General features: G+C 40.9%; 1 protein-coding gene across 1 annotated transcript in view; it reads right to left on the reverse strand.

The window, feature by feature from the left end:
- Window positions 1-13,632, reverse strand: part of LOC117806306 — a 49,442-nt gene that overhangs the window by 20,415 nt on the left and 15,395 nt on the right. The window contains exons 15-31 of the mRNA XM_034675188.1: window positions 12,587-12,847; window positions 12,241-12,501; window positions 11,281-11,538; window positions 10,556-10,819; window positions 9,723-9,980; window positions 9,143-9,403; window positions 8,213-8,479; window positions 7,732-7,995; window positions 6,515-6,772; window positions 6,165-6,428; window positions 5,785-6,048; window positions 4,492-4,752; window positions 3,877-4,140; window positions 2,362-2,622; window positions 1,963-2,223; window positions 1,588-1,848; window positions 311-580 (exon numbers count right to left, since the gene is read on the reverse strand). Of these exons, the coding sequence (XP_034531079.1) occupies window positions 311-580; window positions 1,588-1,848; window positions 1,963-2,223; window positions 2,362-2,622; window positions 3,877-4,140; window positions 4,492-4,752; window positions 5,785-6,048; window positions 6,165-6,428; window positions 6,515-6,772; window positions 7,732-7,995; window positions 8,213-8,479; window positions 9,143-9,403; window positions 9,723-9,980; window positions 10,556-10,819; window positions 11,281-11,538; window positions 12,241-12,501; window positions 12,587-12,847 (4,458 nt within the window). The remainder of the gene's footprint in view (window positions 1-310; window positions 581-1,587; window positions 1,849-1,962; window positions 2,224-2,361; window positions 2,623-3,876; window positions 4,141-4,491; window positions 4,753-5,784; window positions 6,049-6,164; window positions 6,429-6,514; window positions 6,773-7,731; window positions 7,996-8,212; window positions 8,480-9,142; window positions 9,404-9,722; window positions 9,981-10,555; window positions 10,820-11,280; window positions 11,539-12,240; window positions 12,502-12,586; window positions 12,848-13,632) is intronic.

Genomic DNA, 13,632 nt, shown 5'->3' on the forward strand with positions numbered 1-13,632 from the left:
ATTGAGCTTCCTTATAATTTATTTTATGCAGCAACACTTCTAAACTCACTGCCAGTGCCCCACCTTACACCCAAGAAACATTTAGTAAGAGATAACTAGAGCATCTGTTGAAGACTAGATATTCTAAGTATAAATATTATTGCAAACAACTGAAATTAGAGAACATTTCACTTCAAATCTGTGATGAGAACTCAGTTAGAAAGAGTCTGCTAGCTATCACTATCAAAAGACAAGGCCATTCATGTTTTGACCAAACAAAAAAAAAAAGATTTAAAACATTATTTTAAGTTTCATTTAATTTTTGATGTACCTGTCTCAGTTGTCATTGCATTGCTGGGTGCACTGAAGCACTGCTGGTCGTGGGCCTTCAGGGTGAAGGTGATGTTTTTGCTGCACATCAGAGGAGGCAGAGCACATGTCCTGTCTGAAGTGACGTTACATTCAAATGTCTGGACATCACCCTGACTGTCTGTCGCCATCACCACGTAGTCCTCGGCTCCTGCTGTGTCTTCATACATCACCCAGGCCGAGTTGGTCAGGCAGTCCATCTCCACCTCAGAGATTAGAGGTATGCAGGGAACTGGAGGCAACAAGGGACAGGTCAGGACTCAGGACTCAGATATTCAGAGACTTGACTTAGGAAAAGTGTAGGGCTCATAGTCATAGTTTATTTATCAACTTTACAGAGTTTAAGAGCACTGAATCAGTTATGAAATATAATGATACCTGTTGCAGGATTACACATTCTGATATTTTTTTTGAAAATACAGTATGTTCATTTCTTTGCTGAGAGTTGGATGACAATATTTATCTGCTTTCACCTCTTTATAGTGAATATTAAGCTATAGCCAGAGCCTAGTTAGGTCAGCTTAACATACAATCTTGAAAGAAAGGACACAACTAGCTTAGCCCTATCCAAAACCATAAATATTACCTACTACAACTAATATTTTGCACCTTCAATTTTGGTTTAATTTGGGATCATGAGCGTGGCTGTTCTCACTTCAATTCAATCTAAGACTCTATGATGTAACTGCACCTGGACGAGAAATAATGCACACATCACCCATGTGAAACAAAGGGTTGTTGATTTTTAGAAATACCTTATATACCCACACCTAAGCTAGTGAGCTTTTGAGATGCTGGGGGGCATACTTTGATACTTCTAAACAGAGCAAGGCTGGCTGTTTCACTCCGTTTCCCATCCTTATGCTGAAGCCAAACAAACAAGGTGAAAAGCTGCAAGTTGTAGCTTCATTAGTGTGAAAAGTTGATTTCTAACTTCTAATCTAACTCACAGCAACAAGAAAGCACATCTTCAAGGATTATTTTCAAACTAAATTAATTTGATGTCACATAATGGACAACTTTTTAGTGCTACCTGTGCCACCAAAACCTATGCTTCACTACATTGAAAGTATTTGATCCTTTAAAAATATATCACACATTAACATTTCACTTGCAAAAAGTTGTCTTGTTAGAAAGCAGAGTTCAGGAGCTAGAATTAAAAATATGTACATAAAAAAATAAACCCATAAATGCTTCTGTTCAAATGAAAAATGAAATTCACATTATATTGATCCTTACCTGTTGTAATCATTTGTGTGGGGCTGTCTCTTCCCACACATCCATTCCTGGATGGTGTGATAGTGACGTTGTATTTTGTCCCACACTCCAGTGTTGTAAGATCACAGCCGGTGTCTGCGCTGCTGCAGTTGTGTCGGCTACCTGCAGTGTCGACCACAGACACTGTGTACATGACCCCGGACACGCTGTTGCTCCACATCACAGACACGATGCCCGTAGCACAGTCAACGTTTGGGATGAAGGTGGTGAGAGGACAGGGAGCTGAAAGAAACATTAAAAGAAAGTATAATAAACTGTTTTACTAAGAAATAGACAGAATATAAACAAATAAAAAATATTACACAACAGAGAAAAAGGCCAACAAGGTCTACCTACCTGTAACAACCTGCATTGTGCTACTGTAGGAGCTGTTGCAGGCCTCATCTTCAGCCCACACTGTCACGTTGTAAGTCAGACCACACTGCATGTTTGGCACTACACAGTGATGCTCATTTGTCTTGCAGATGCTAACGTCCCCATTGCTGCTCACCACAGAGGTGCGGAACTGTTTAAAGTAACCTGTCGACTGCCAGGTGACATTCAGGACCCCAGACAGACAGTCCAGGTCGTTCTGTATGTTCTGTGGCACACACGGAGCTGGAGAGAGCAGAGGGAACAGTTAGAGAGGACATCTGGTGGTCACAAGTTTAACCCAGCGAGATACTGAGTCAGCCAAAAGTATCAACGAAAAAAACACAAAGGCAAAGAAGACAGGATTTTTGTTAAAATACCAACCTGTACGAATCACTTTAATGTTACTCTTGGCTCCGATGCATTCATCATCAACACCAACAGAGTAGACCTGAAACTGCTGTCCACAGGGCAGACTGGAAATCTGACAGGCTGTGCTGGTGGTGTTACAGGACCACTCTCGGCCTTCTTTGTTCTCAGCCACTGCCATGTAAGAGAGTGAGCCCTGTGAGGCCTGCCAAGACACAAGGATGTTGTTCGATTCACAGGAGGAGTCGACCATGAGCTGGGTTGGAGGGCAGGGAGCTAAATAAGAAACAGAAGAAAGGTAAAATTAAATAAATAGATGAATTAATAAATCAAACGCTGGATTCAAACTTTGTTAGTGAATGAAAACATTTATTAAAGCTGCTGTTGGTAGTCACAGAGTAAACATCTGTTCAGAGAGAGGGACTTGGAATGTCAACACTATCCCTCCCAACCAGATTTCCTCTTAGCCCCCCAACACAGATCAGCATGTGCAGTCATGATAGAGCTGGACTCATATCCAATCGGAGGACGTAGTAAGGGCCGCCCCTTAACCAACTAGCTATGATTGGTCCTTCATAATGGGAACAAGAGGAATAATAACATTGCTTGATACAAAGGCATTGGAAAACACAGAGATTTTGCAATAGTCTGAAATTACTCCACTTACCGATGAGTACCGATGGGCATTATAACCTTTTCTTCAAACTCAGCAGAAAAAAAGTAAGATTTTAAATATTAAAAAAAACTTTTTTCACAGTTCACAAATTACAGTAAAAATTGCAAAAAATAAAAGTCCTAGAAAATAGTTTAAATTATTTGTGAGGAGTCTTTTTGGTTTGATGGACAAACATTAAAGAAATGAGATTAAAAACTAGGATAAGACATATTTGATTCATTATTTTTTTGAGTATTTTTTTCTTTAGTAGCTTTACTTACAGTGGAAGTACAGTATATATAGTAGGAATGACATGCAGCAAAGGGCTGCAGACTGTAATGAACCCTGTCTGCCTGCTACAAGGACTGAAGACTCTGTACAAGGGTAACGAAATGTAACTGCTAAGCCAAACCGACTCCAGCTTAAGTATTCTGCTTGAGCAAAAATGTACTTATTCAGTTGTGTATATACGTCGTAAGATATGCTTATTTTTACTTCTTTATTTCTAATAACTTTTTAATTATTGCTATATATGCTCTTGTTTACTTTATACTGTTTTGCACTGTCTACTTTGCTGCTGTAACACTTACATCTCCCCGTTGTGGGATGAATAAAGGATTATCTTATCTTATCTTATCTTTATATCAGAGTTGCAGTTTGTTAAAATCAATGGATGACTTTTGAAAAAAAATGAAGGACTTGAGTCTTAAAACTGAAGTGTTAGTTAGCTAAAACATAATGGATTTTTTTGCATTGGCTTTTAATATTATCATTACATAAATAGGTTAGCTTAGGAACAACTGTAAGAAGTCTGCAAACCATTCCAAAAGCTTAAAACTTGGGCAGACAAGCTGAACAGAGAATATTATAGTCACCTGTGATGATTCTGTTCCAGTCTCTGGCCGGACTGATGCAGCGCTCTCCCTGTCCACTGACGCTCACCCTGTAGCTCTCCCCACAGCGCAGAGAGCTGATGTTGCAGGAGGAGCCATTTGTGGAGCAGCCCTGCAGGTCTACGATGTCAAAGGCTTCAGCAGAGGCGTTGTAGTAGAGGATGCCACTACCTGGCATCCATGACACCATAGCAGTGTTGGTGTTACAGTCCCGGTTAGCTTTCAAACTACTGTGGGGACATGGGCCTGGAGAGAAGGGTGCAGGGAGGGGAAAATTAAACACACAGACAGAATCATGTTGGTATGAAAGATAAAGTGTAACTGTAAAATGAAAATTATATCTATCATAACTTTATTTTCAACAGAGGAACATTTACGCATTGTTTCTTAGTATATCTATGGATGTTATCAAAACTTTGTAAACCACTGATACCTAAAGGTTTTCTCCAACAATGCAAGGTCTTAACGTAACACCAATTGGCAGCCATTACAAACAACTTCACTCTAATATTCAGGAGTTATCTTATTGTACAAAGAGTCAGTAAAATATCACTGACTGCACCTTTAAGATGCAGGAAGGCCTTTTATTTTCCTCACCTGTTGAGACATAGATAGTCTGGCTGGCCAAACTGACACAGGTTTCATGGCGAGCCATCACTGTAATGGAGTAGTTCTGCCCACATGGCAAGTCGGGGAAGTTATAGTTGGTGTCTGTGCTGTTACGTTCAGCGTGGTGCCCCAGATTGCCATGTGCATAGATGGTATAAGATGTGGCTCCAAACGCTGAGTCCCAGGTAATTGAGGTGATACCTGTCTGGCAGTCCACATATGCCACAGGGAGGGTAGGAACACAGGGAGCTGGTGGAGATAAAGGGAAAGGTAGATTAGTGGAGGGCACTTGATGTTATATTGCTATTTTAAAGCTTTGAGCCACGATTGATGCAAAGTAACCAAACTATTTTACTTTAACTAAAAACTCTGTCTGAGTGTCTGTTAACCCTCCTGTTATGTTCAGGGTCAGATTGACCCTTTTCAAAGTTCAAAAATAAAACAAAATTGTTAAAAGTGTTTTTTCTGTATGAAACTTCTTCTACTTGCCTTAATTGGCGTAATCAACATGTAAAATAAAAATGGTTCCTTTCACATATTTGCAACCCCCCCTGCATGTTTATATTGCATAGATACTGTTCGTGGGTCAATTTGACCCGGCAGTCAAAGTGGAGGCTAAAAGGAGTCAAAAGGGTCAAATACTAATTGTTTCTTTGCAACTGTGTGACATATTTCACCCCAATCACATACACACACACACACACACACACACACACACACACACACACACACACACACACACACACACACACACACACACACACACACACACACACATGCAGATGCACACGTACAGCCTCTCCCTATCTCTTGACCTCATCTGTAAAGTGTGAGAATGCAGGTGTTGGCATGACTTTTGACGGGAACCTTCTTTGTTCCTGTGGGCAAACTCCACAGGAACAAGGGGACTCTCAGCAGGGTAGTGATGTGTCATGATCAAAAGCTGCGGCTCTGAGAGACGATGCTTTGTAGTAAATCAGAAAAGCTGGCTCACATCTAGAGAGAGACGGCTCCCAGTTTTTTCCTTTTGCTGCTTAGCTCTCACAGTGCTCAGCCCAAGCTCTGCTCACAGCAGAACTTTGTTTTGATTAGTCAGCAAGGCGGCCATGCGGCCAATCACATGTGAGGATATAGGATACAGGTGATGGAGGGGACGATATTGTTTTCAACATTACACTCTCAAACTTGTCAACACGCAAAAGTTTAATGAACAACTTCCATACTTGGGAGCTATGACCACCTAAGGCTATCTGTACATTATTCTTAGATGTAATACTTTACCTGTTTGTAATGGTGCTTCTGCAACAGCTGCGTCACTGCTGCATGTGTCCGTGTGGCCGACCACACTGACGGTGTAAGTCTCTCCGCATCTCAGCTGGTTGAAGGTGCAGTTGGAGTTGGTGGAGTTGCAGCCTATTACCCCTCCTCTGTTGTTAACCGCAGACACCACCTGGGTCTGGTCTGGTCCAGAGTTTCCCCAGGTCACCAACGCCAAATTCGTGCTGCATTGCAGATTCACTAACACATCCACTGGTTTACAGGGAGCTGTGAAAAAAAGTAGTAGAATTGACATCAGAGAATATCAGAGTGAGAAGTATAAAAAAAATAATAAGTTTTCTGTAGCCATTCTAGTTTTCATGTCCCATTTGAACTGAAGCTACCTGACATCATCACATAGTCGGAGCCTTCAATGATGCCACAGTCGACTGATGATGTTGTGACGACGATGCTGTAGTTGAGTCCACATTTCAGATTCTCGATGGTGCAGTTGGTGGTAAGAGCGTCACAGCTCACACGGCTTTCATCACTGCCAATGGCGAGCGCAGTGTAAGTGCCAGTGTCCACAACGCTTGCTCTCCACTGCACGGCGAAGGAGTTGGCCTCACAGTCCAGGAGCGCAACCACGTTATCAGGCAGACAGGGAGCTGTGGGAAGAGGTAAAAGGGAAGGTTGGTTGGTTTTGAGCATTGAAATAAGGAGGCACGTTTAAAGTGAGCCTGACATTAATTACCAGAGTCAAAACTCAGAGATTCTCCTCTGCTGCTGTTGCATGTTGCACTGGAAGCGATCATAAACGCTGAGTAACGGTGTCCACAATCTAGCTTCACTGCACAGTTGGTTGTGTTTGAAGTACAGGACACGACATGGCCGTGGGTACCGGTCACCGTCGCTGTGTAGGAGATGGCATGGGTACTCGGAGCCCAGGTCAGATTTCCCAAGTTGGTGCCACATTCGACTCTGACTGTCAGGTTGGTAGGAGGACACGGAGCTGGCAGGAAGGAGATTGAAGAATGAATCTTTGTGTGTTTCCGAGTAATGCACCTTATCTACTGCTTTTAAAGAAGAAACTGGGTGAGAAGGAGTAAGATGCTTTTATAAAGCTTGGAATACATTTTATCCAATTTTGTAGACACAAAAAATGATTTATATTCCTTTTTATTTCAAGGAAAATTATATCAGAGATTTAATATAGTTTAATGTAAAGAGTCCACAAACTACACATGTACATAATAAAGGAAGAGGCTACAGAAAAACATATACAAATAAAATATAGAACATAAAAAACAAGCAATTTCCACAGGTACCATAATTTATGTTGTATTTAAAAAAATTTGGCTTTTCCATGATGTTGAAGAGAAACAAATAAACCAGGTAAAAAAAAAAAAAATCTTAAGGCAAAATACCATGTTTTTTATACTTTGAGTTGAACGTTTTTGCTTTTGTGTTTTATATGTTCTCGTTCAGATAAAATTTTCACAATGGGTTAAAAAAAAAGAGGAGGACCCATGCGCAGAGATAAAGATTTATAAAAACAAACAAACAAAACGCAAAAGGTAAAATAAAACTTTCTTAAAAATGTCTATTACCTAAATCCTAAAAGGTCCGAACAAATACACAAGGAAACATCGGGGAGTACAAGAAGGTGGATTTTAAAGGACACTGGAAGTAGGAAAAACACACGGAACACAGGTAACACAAGAGACAACATAATGATCCGACAAAGAACGGAGGAAACATAGACTATACTAGCAGTATGTACTGATTTGGCCAAAATTCTGTATGTTATACATAGTATGTGAAAAACAGACAGGGAGGAAACAAGAAATGAACACAAGGAAGATCTTCAAAAATAAAACAAAGCTGGAAAACAACATAACCACAATACAAAAGTAAACAAACGCAACCGACTAAAATAGGCTAGTTCAAGATGCAAACTGAGTCTCCTACCTGTTTCAGTCTGAATTGGCACGCTGAGGTTACTGGTGCACTCAGAGTCACTGGCTGCAACTGACAGCGTGTACAACTCGCCACACTGCAGCCCGGTGAGCACATGGGATGTCTGGGTTGTGGAGATGTTCTCTGTGGACCCCCCTTCTTTTTGAGAGTGGACGAAGTAATCCACACCCGTTTCTGGACTCGGGTCCCAGCTTACTGTGATGTCATTGTTTGCGCAAGTTGGCACTCCAATCACTCCGGACGGTGGGCAAATAACTGGGAATATAAGACAGACAGGTTGTAAAGGCTGTAACTGGATAACACTGCAATATCATATAGGCTACAATCAATTCCTAGCTAAAAAGTAGTTGGATGCTTATATTAGTGTCTCTGCTTCCCACAACACACAGTCATAAGTCATATCAACTTATAAACTCTAGACAGCAAAGAGGAAGCTTGACAAATATTGAATTACTGCTTCATTATCTCCTACCTGACTGGAAAGTAAAAGGCAGACTGGGTTTGCTCATGCAGCCTCTTTCAATAGTGACCACTGTGACATTCGCAGTCTCTCCACAGTGGAGGTCTGTGAGGGAGCAGCTTGTTCCATTGGAGGAGCAGGTGTGGTCATGTTCATCGGCAGCGAAAGGTACCGCCGTGGCTACATAGAGATCGGCTTGCAAGGCAGCATCCCAGGTTACGAGGCCAATGTTGCCAATGCACTGCAGAGACACATGAACGTTGGTGGGAGGGCAGGGACCTGTAGGAAATCGAGAATGTTGGAGAAATGAAAGGTAGTGAAGTTGAGTGAGGATAGCTCCAAAACACATCATCAAAGATAAAGATAACTCTAGGGCTGGAACAACGGAAACATGATTAAAGAAACTGAAACACGGCATGTACAAGTCTGGATCACAATCAGGGCAGCACTGTGGGAAGAGTTTAAATTAATTGATGTACACTCATGATCGAGTTAAGAGTCTCAGTGAGCATCTACTAAAATCTGAGCTAGAAACCTTCATAACTTTTGGAAAACCTTCAGAAAAAAAGCATGTTGTCCTGGTTTCCATTTCCCAAGACTGTGTGGGTGTGCCAGACCAGGTTTTGATTGACATCTGCTTGGCTCTTATAAACAGCTATGTGAAGCAATGGTAAATTCACTAAATGCCATCAACACCAAGCTCAACACCCACTGGTGAACATGGGTCAACAGCTCAAAGTTAACCTCTTCAGCCTAAGAAAGTTGTGGCTGGCACTCCACAACTAATCTCTAATGATCACTTACTCACTTAAATTTTCCATTGTTTTAAAAAATAGATATGAAAATAAACTTCAGCAAGTTCAAACTCAATCCCCCGATATTACATCCAATAGTCAAAAGCCAGCATTCTAGCTGCCGTATAACTCCCCAGTCCCTCCTCACCTGCCATATAGTTGTATGGGTAGCTGTCAAAGCCTTTGCAGCCTTCAGAGAAAGGAGTGACCATGATGACGTAGGTCTGAGCACAGTGCATGTTGGGTAAGAGGCAACTTGTGTCGTTTGTGGTGCATGCTTTGACATCACCGTCTCTGCCGTTGGCCACGGCTTTGTAAGAAACCGCACCGGCACTTTGGTCCCAGCTCACCAACGCTGTGTTGTTCTCACACATGAGGGTAGCACTGAGGTTCATGGGGGCACAGGGGGCTGATGGGAAAATAAAAGGACACCATTGATTGTTTAATGTACTGCACAAATCATAGACTGTGCATTGAAGTATTATCATAGTTAGCAGACTCTAAAATCCAGCGTTGAATGTATGGAGATAGCGTTTTTTTTTCGACACATTGGCCAAAGTCCACAGAAACACCCTGTGATCCTTATTTATGGTTAGGAAAATGCACTGGTATATTATTGACTGAAGTGAAGAGTAAAACTTAACAGAAATGTATGTTGAAGCTACTTCTCTCCCTCCCTCATACACACATGCTGTAGATGTCCCATCAACCAATCCTGGTTCTCCTACCTGTCTGTATTTGTGTTCGACCGGGCACACTGCTGTTGCAGTGGCCAGCTACAGCAATCACATCCACATAATACAAGTGACCACAGAGCAGTGAGGATAAGGTGCAGTCTGTTTCGCTGGTGTTGCAGAAGGCCATGTGGTTATCAGAATAGACGTGGGCGTAGAAACTCTCTCGTCCCAAAGTCTCGTCCCAGCTTAGCAAGGCGATGCCGGTGTCACAGGAGTATGTGTGCTCTACGTTTGGAGGGGTGCAGGGCGCTGGTTGGGGAAGAGAACAGTTTTAAATACATCAGACTTGAAATATTACCCCGACATCATGCAGCACGAAGGTGATTATAATGTTGACAAAACTAGAGTTGGTCCGATGGTGATGTCAGTGAAAATATTGGCCTCTGATGGTGCCTATAATGCAGGGTCAGGTATCACCAACTTTGTTAATTGATGCGCTGATTTGATGTCATTTTGATATTAAATGCCCCAAGACATCAACTTGTTTCAGGTAAAATATCTTATGAAAAACAGAAACTAAAGTTCAGTGCTATATAAATAGAATATAAATAGTTTAACATCAGACAAAGCAAGCAAAAAGACTGAAAGGACTTTTTCCCTCCAAAACATGCACCTTTTTTTTTATTTAAGAACTGTTCCTGAAAGGTTACTCTGTATCACTGAATACTCAAGTCTTGGAATTGCAGGAAGTTTAAGGAAGTAATAAATGGTATCAAAACATCTGAAAAGAACTGTATTAAGTACTCCCCCCAAAAAAAAAGATTTGCAAAAAAGAAAAACGAATGCAAGTAGCCTTTTAAATAACGGGCTAAATTATAACTTACATGTGACAATCTGAAAAGTAGAGCTAGGTTCACTCAAACACTGGTATCCTTGTGCGAAAGCTTGCACAGTGTAGGTGCGTCCACACATCAGGTCATCCAGGACACAGCTGTTGGTGTTGGAGGAGCTGCAGGAGGTGGAGTGCCCATGGCTGGAGGAAGCATTGACGGTGACGCTCATGGCATCCTCGTCCTCGATCCAGGTGACCAAAGCGTGGTTAGAGACACAATCCAGGGAGTGGTCCAGGATCACTGGAGCACAGGGGGCTAGGCAAGGGGATTATCATTTATTACCACTTTGTCCTTTTGGCGAGACTCTTTAGGGCTATATGTAGAGTATATAACATCTTAAGGACCATGTTGTCAAACTGTTACTGTGTAAAACATAATGTCCACTTCACTTTAGTAGCTTCAAATTTATTTCCCTCTACAGTTTTCCAATTCTTTTATTGTACTTTGAATTAACACTCCATATTTGAGACTGTGCATATTGGTAATGTTTTATTAGCTTGTTCTATTATTGTCAGACTTCACTTCATTCAATTATTTGAGTCTAACATTTAAAAAAAAAAAGCCCTATTCCTACCTTTAAACACCAGCTGAAATTACCGACAATTGTATAGCTAGGGGCACTTATTACTGAAATAACATACAAATAGTGATTTGGTCAGTTTTAAAGAATCTGCATCTTTGCCACAGTCTGCTTGGTCATACAGGGTTTTTTTTACCTGTTGTTACATTGGTTTTGGAGAGTACAGAGCTGTCGCATTTTCCATCTCCAGCCAGTACAGTCAATGTGTAGTCCTCCCCACACTGTAGCTGGGTCAGCTCACAGGACACTCCCGTGGAATTACAGGAGTCCATGTGCCCGTTGGCCTCAGCCAGGACATTGTAATCATCTGCTCCAGCACTGGGCAGCCAGGTCACCGTCGCTACACCAGTGGGGCAGTGCAGGGAAGCAGCCACATTTGTAGGGTCACAGGGTGCTATAGGAGAGAAGAGAGAAGGAGTATTATTGCCTTATTTATACTCCAGTTGGATATTTTCTTAATTGATGTCATTTAACAGTGAACATGAGAGTAAAGCTACAGTTTGGGTTTGATAATGACAGCAGCATCAGCTCTACTGCATGAGTATGAGGTATGAGTCTGTGTTTCTGTATATACTTGTTATTCATTCTTTAACAACTGAATCCCCCCCCATGTTTCAAAAAACATGTTTTTATCAAAAACTATCTTTTGGAATTATCAATCAATAAGTCTAAATGACTTTGCTAATCAGAGATATCTGTAATCTGATATCTGAAAATGTAACTTTATTAGGAATATATATCAAAAAGAAATATTTTTTGAAAAATTATAAAAACGGAGTTATCTGTTTTTGCAAATGAACTCTTCATATATATTTACTTTAAACGAAAAGTTCAGTACTTTCTTGAACAGTTTGGCACTGAAATCTTCATCAAAAGTTCCAAAAATATGAAGAAACATTACTGTGTTTAGCTTCAACAGCAAATACAGAGAAGTTAATGGGCTAGTGAATTTTTTTTCAGCAACAAAGAGAAACACAAGAATGGACTAAAATTGATCTACAGTGCCCATGTGAAATACACAATATTCAACAGTGTGACTCTTTCCTACACATATCCTATATCAAAATAAAGAAATAAGAAATTAATATAAACTTACCTGTCTTTGCTGTGATCACAGCACCCTCAGAGCTCATACACCTGTCATTCACCGCCGTCACACTGAGCATGTACATCTGAGCGCACTCCAGCCCAGAGAATACATAACTCTCATTGTTTGAAGTGAAGGAGGAAACAAAACCTCCAGTTCCCTTTAACGTGGCGTTGTATGACGCAGCACCAGCTGTTGCATTCCAGGATGCCTGTAACGTGTTAGTAGCACAGTCTACAACACCTCTGATGCCTTCAGGAACACAAGGAACTAAGAGAGGAGGAAGATGTTGGTGAAGAGGCACATGAGAGGAACATTGTGAAATCATATTGTTTATTTTGTTGCGATTTCTTACCAGAATTAACTATTTGTGGTACGCCGCTGTGTCCGTCACACGTGTTGCTCATGGCTCTGACCGTCACACTGTACTGCTGTCCACACTTTAAATCAGTCATTACGCATCTTGACCCCTCTGTCATGCATTGCAGTTCAGTTCCATCTCCGGCTAGAGCAGTGGCGCTGTAGTTTGCCGGCATGGATCCAGGCCCCCAGGTGATGGACAGTGTGTTGGTGCTACAGTTCAGCATGTTGACAATGTGCTGAACAGCACATGGGGCTGACACAAGAGGCACAGAGTTAGTCTCAGTGATACTTTGAAAACATACTTGAAAATAACTTTTGATGGAATATCGTCACCCTATCAAAATAATGGCCTACGACTTTTTTTTTAGTTTTTGGGAAAACACAAAAAACCTTACCAAATGCAGAGCATATGATATTTATTAATCATTTCAATCAAAAAGGCCTTGACAGTGGATGAATGTTGACATACATAGAACATTGTGTGTCAATTATGTAACATTAAAGAATAAAGTAACATAGGCCAATTTTCAAACATTCTAGTGTGACTTAGGCAACTTTAAACCTGGCTTAAACTGCCCTTTCATTCCGTAGTGCAAACTCAAAACTGAAATTACCCTGATTTAAATTAAACAAATGTCAGGTAAATCAAATATGTCAAGAGGCAGTTCCTTTCCCTACTTCTCCAGGTCTTCTTTGCTGGGTTTTATTGAACTTAACCCATTTCCAACATCCAGTTTTGACAACTTTTTGAAACCTGACTATTAACTGTCCTTTAATTCCATAAAGTAAACTCAAAATGTAAATAAATCTAACCTAAATTGAACAAATTTCAGGTCAATCAAACACTGAAGAGGCATTTCCCTCTCTTCACTTGCCCAGCTCTTCTTTGCTTCTTTTTTTTACCTATCCCAGTACTATTCAGTTTATCCCCTGAATCTTCATTATCGGTTATCTTGATTTGCCTAACTATGTGGCATATTGTCAAAGAAGTGATCACACTTGACGGGTGTATTCTAAAGGATCAAAAATTTTGATTTA

Source organism: Notolabrus celidotus, chromosome 2, assembly GCF_009762535.1.
Source record: "Notolabrus celidotus isolate fNotCel1 chromosome 2, fNotCel1.pri, whole genome shotgun sequence".
Classification (NCBI taxonomy): domain Eukaryota; kingdom Metazoa; phylum Chordata; class Actinopteri; order Labriformes; family Labridae; genus Notolabrus; species Notolabrus celidotus.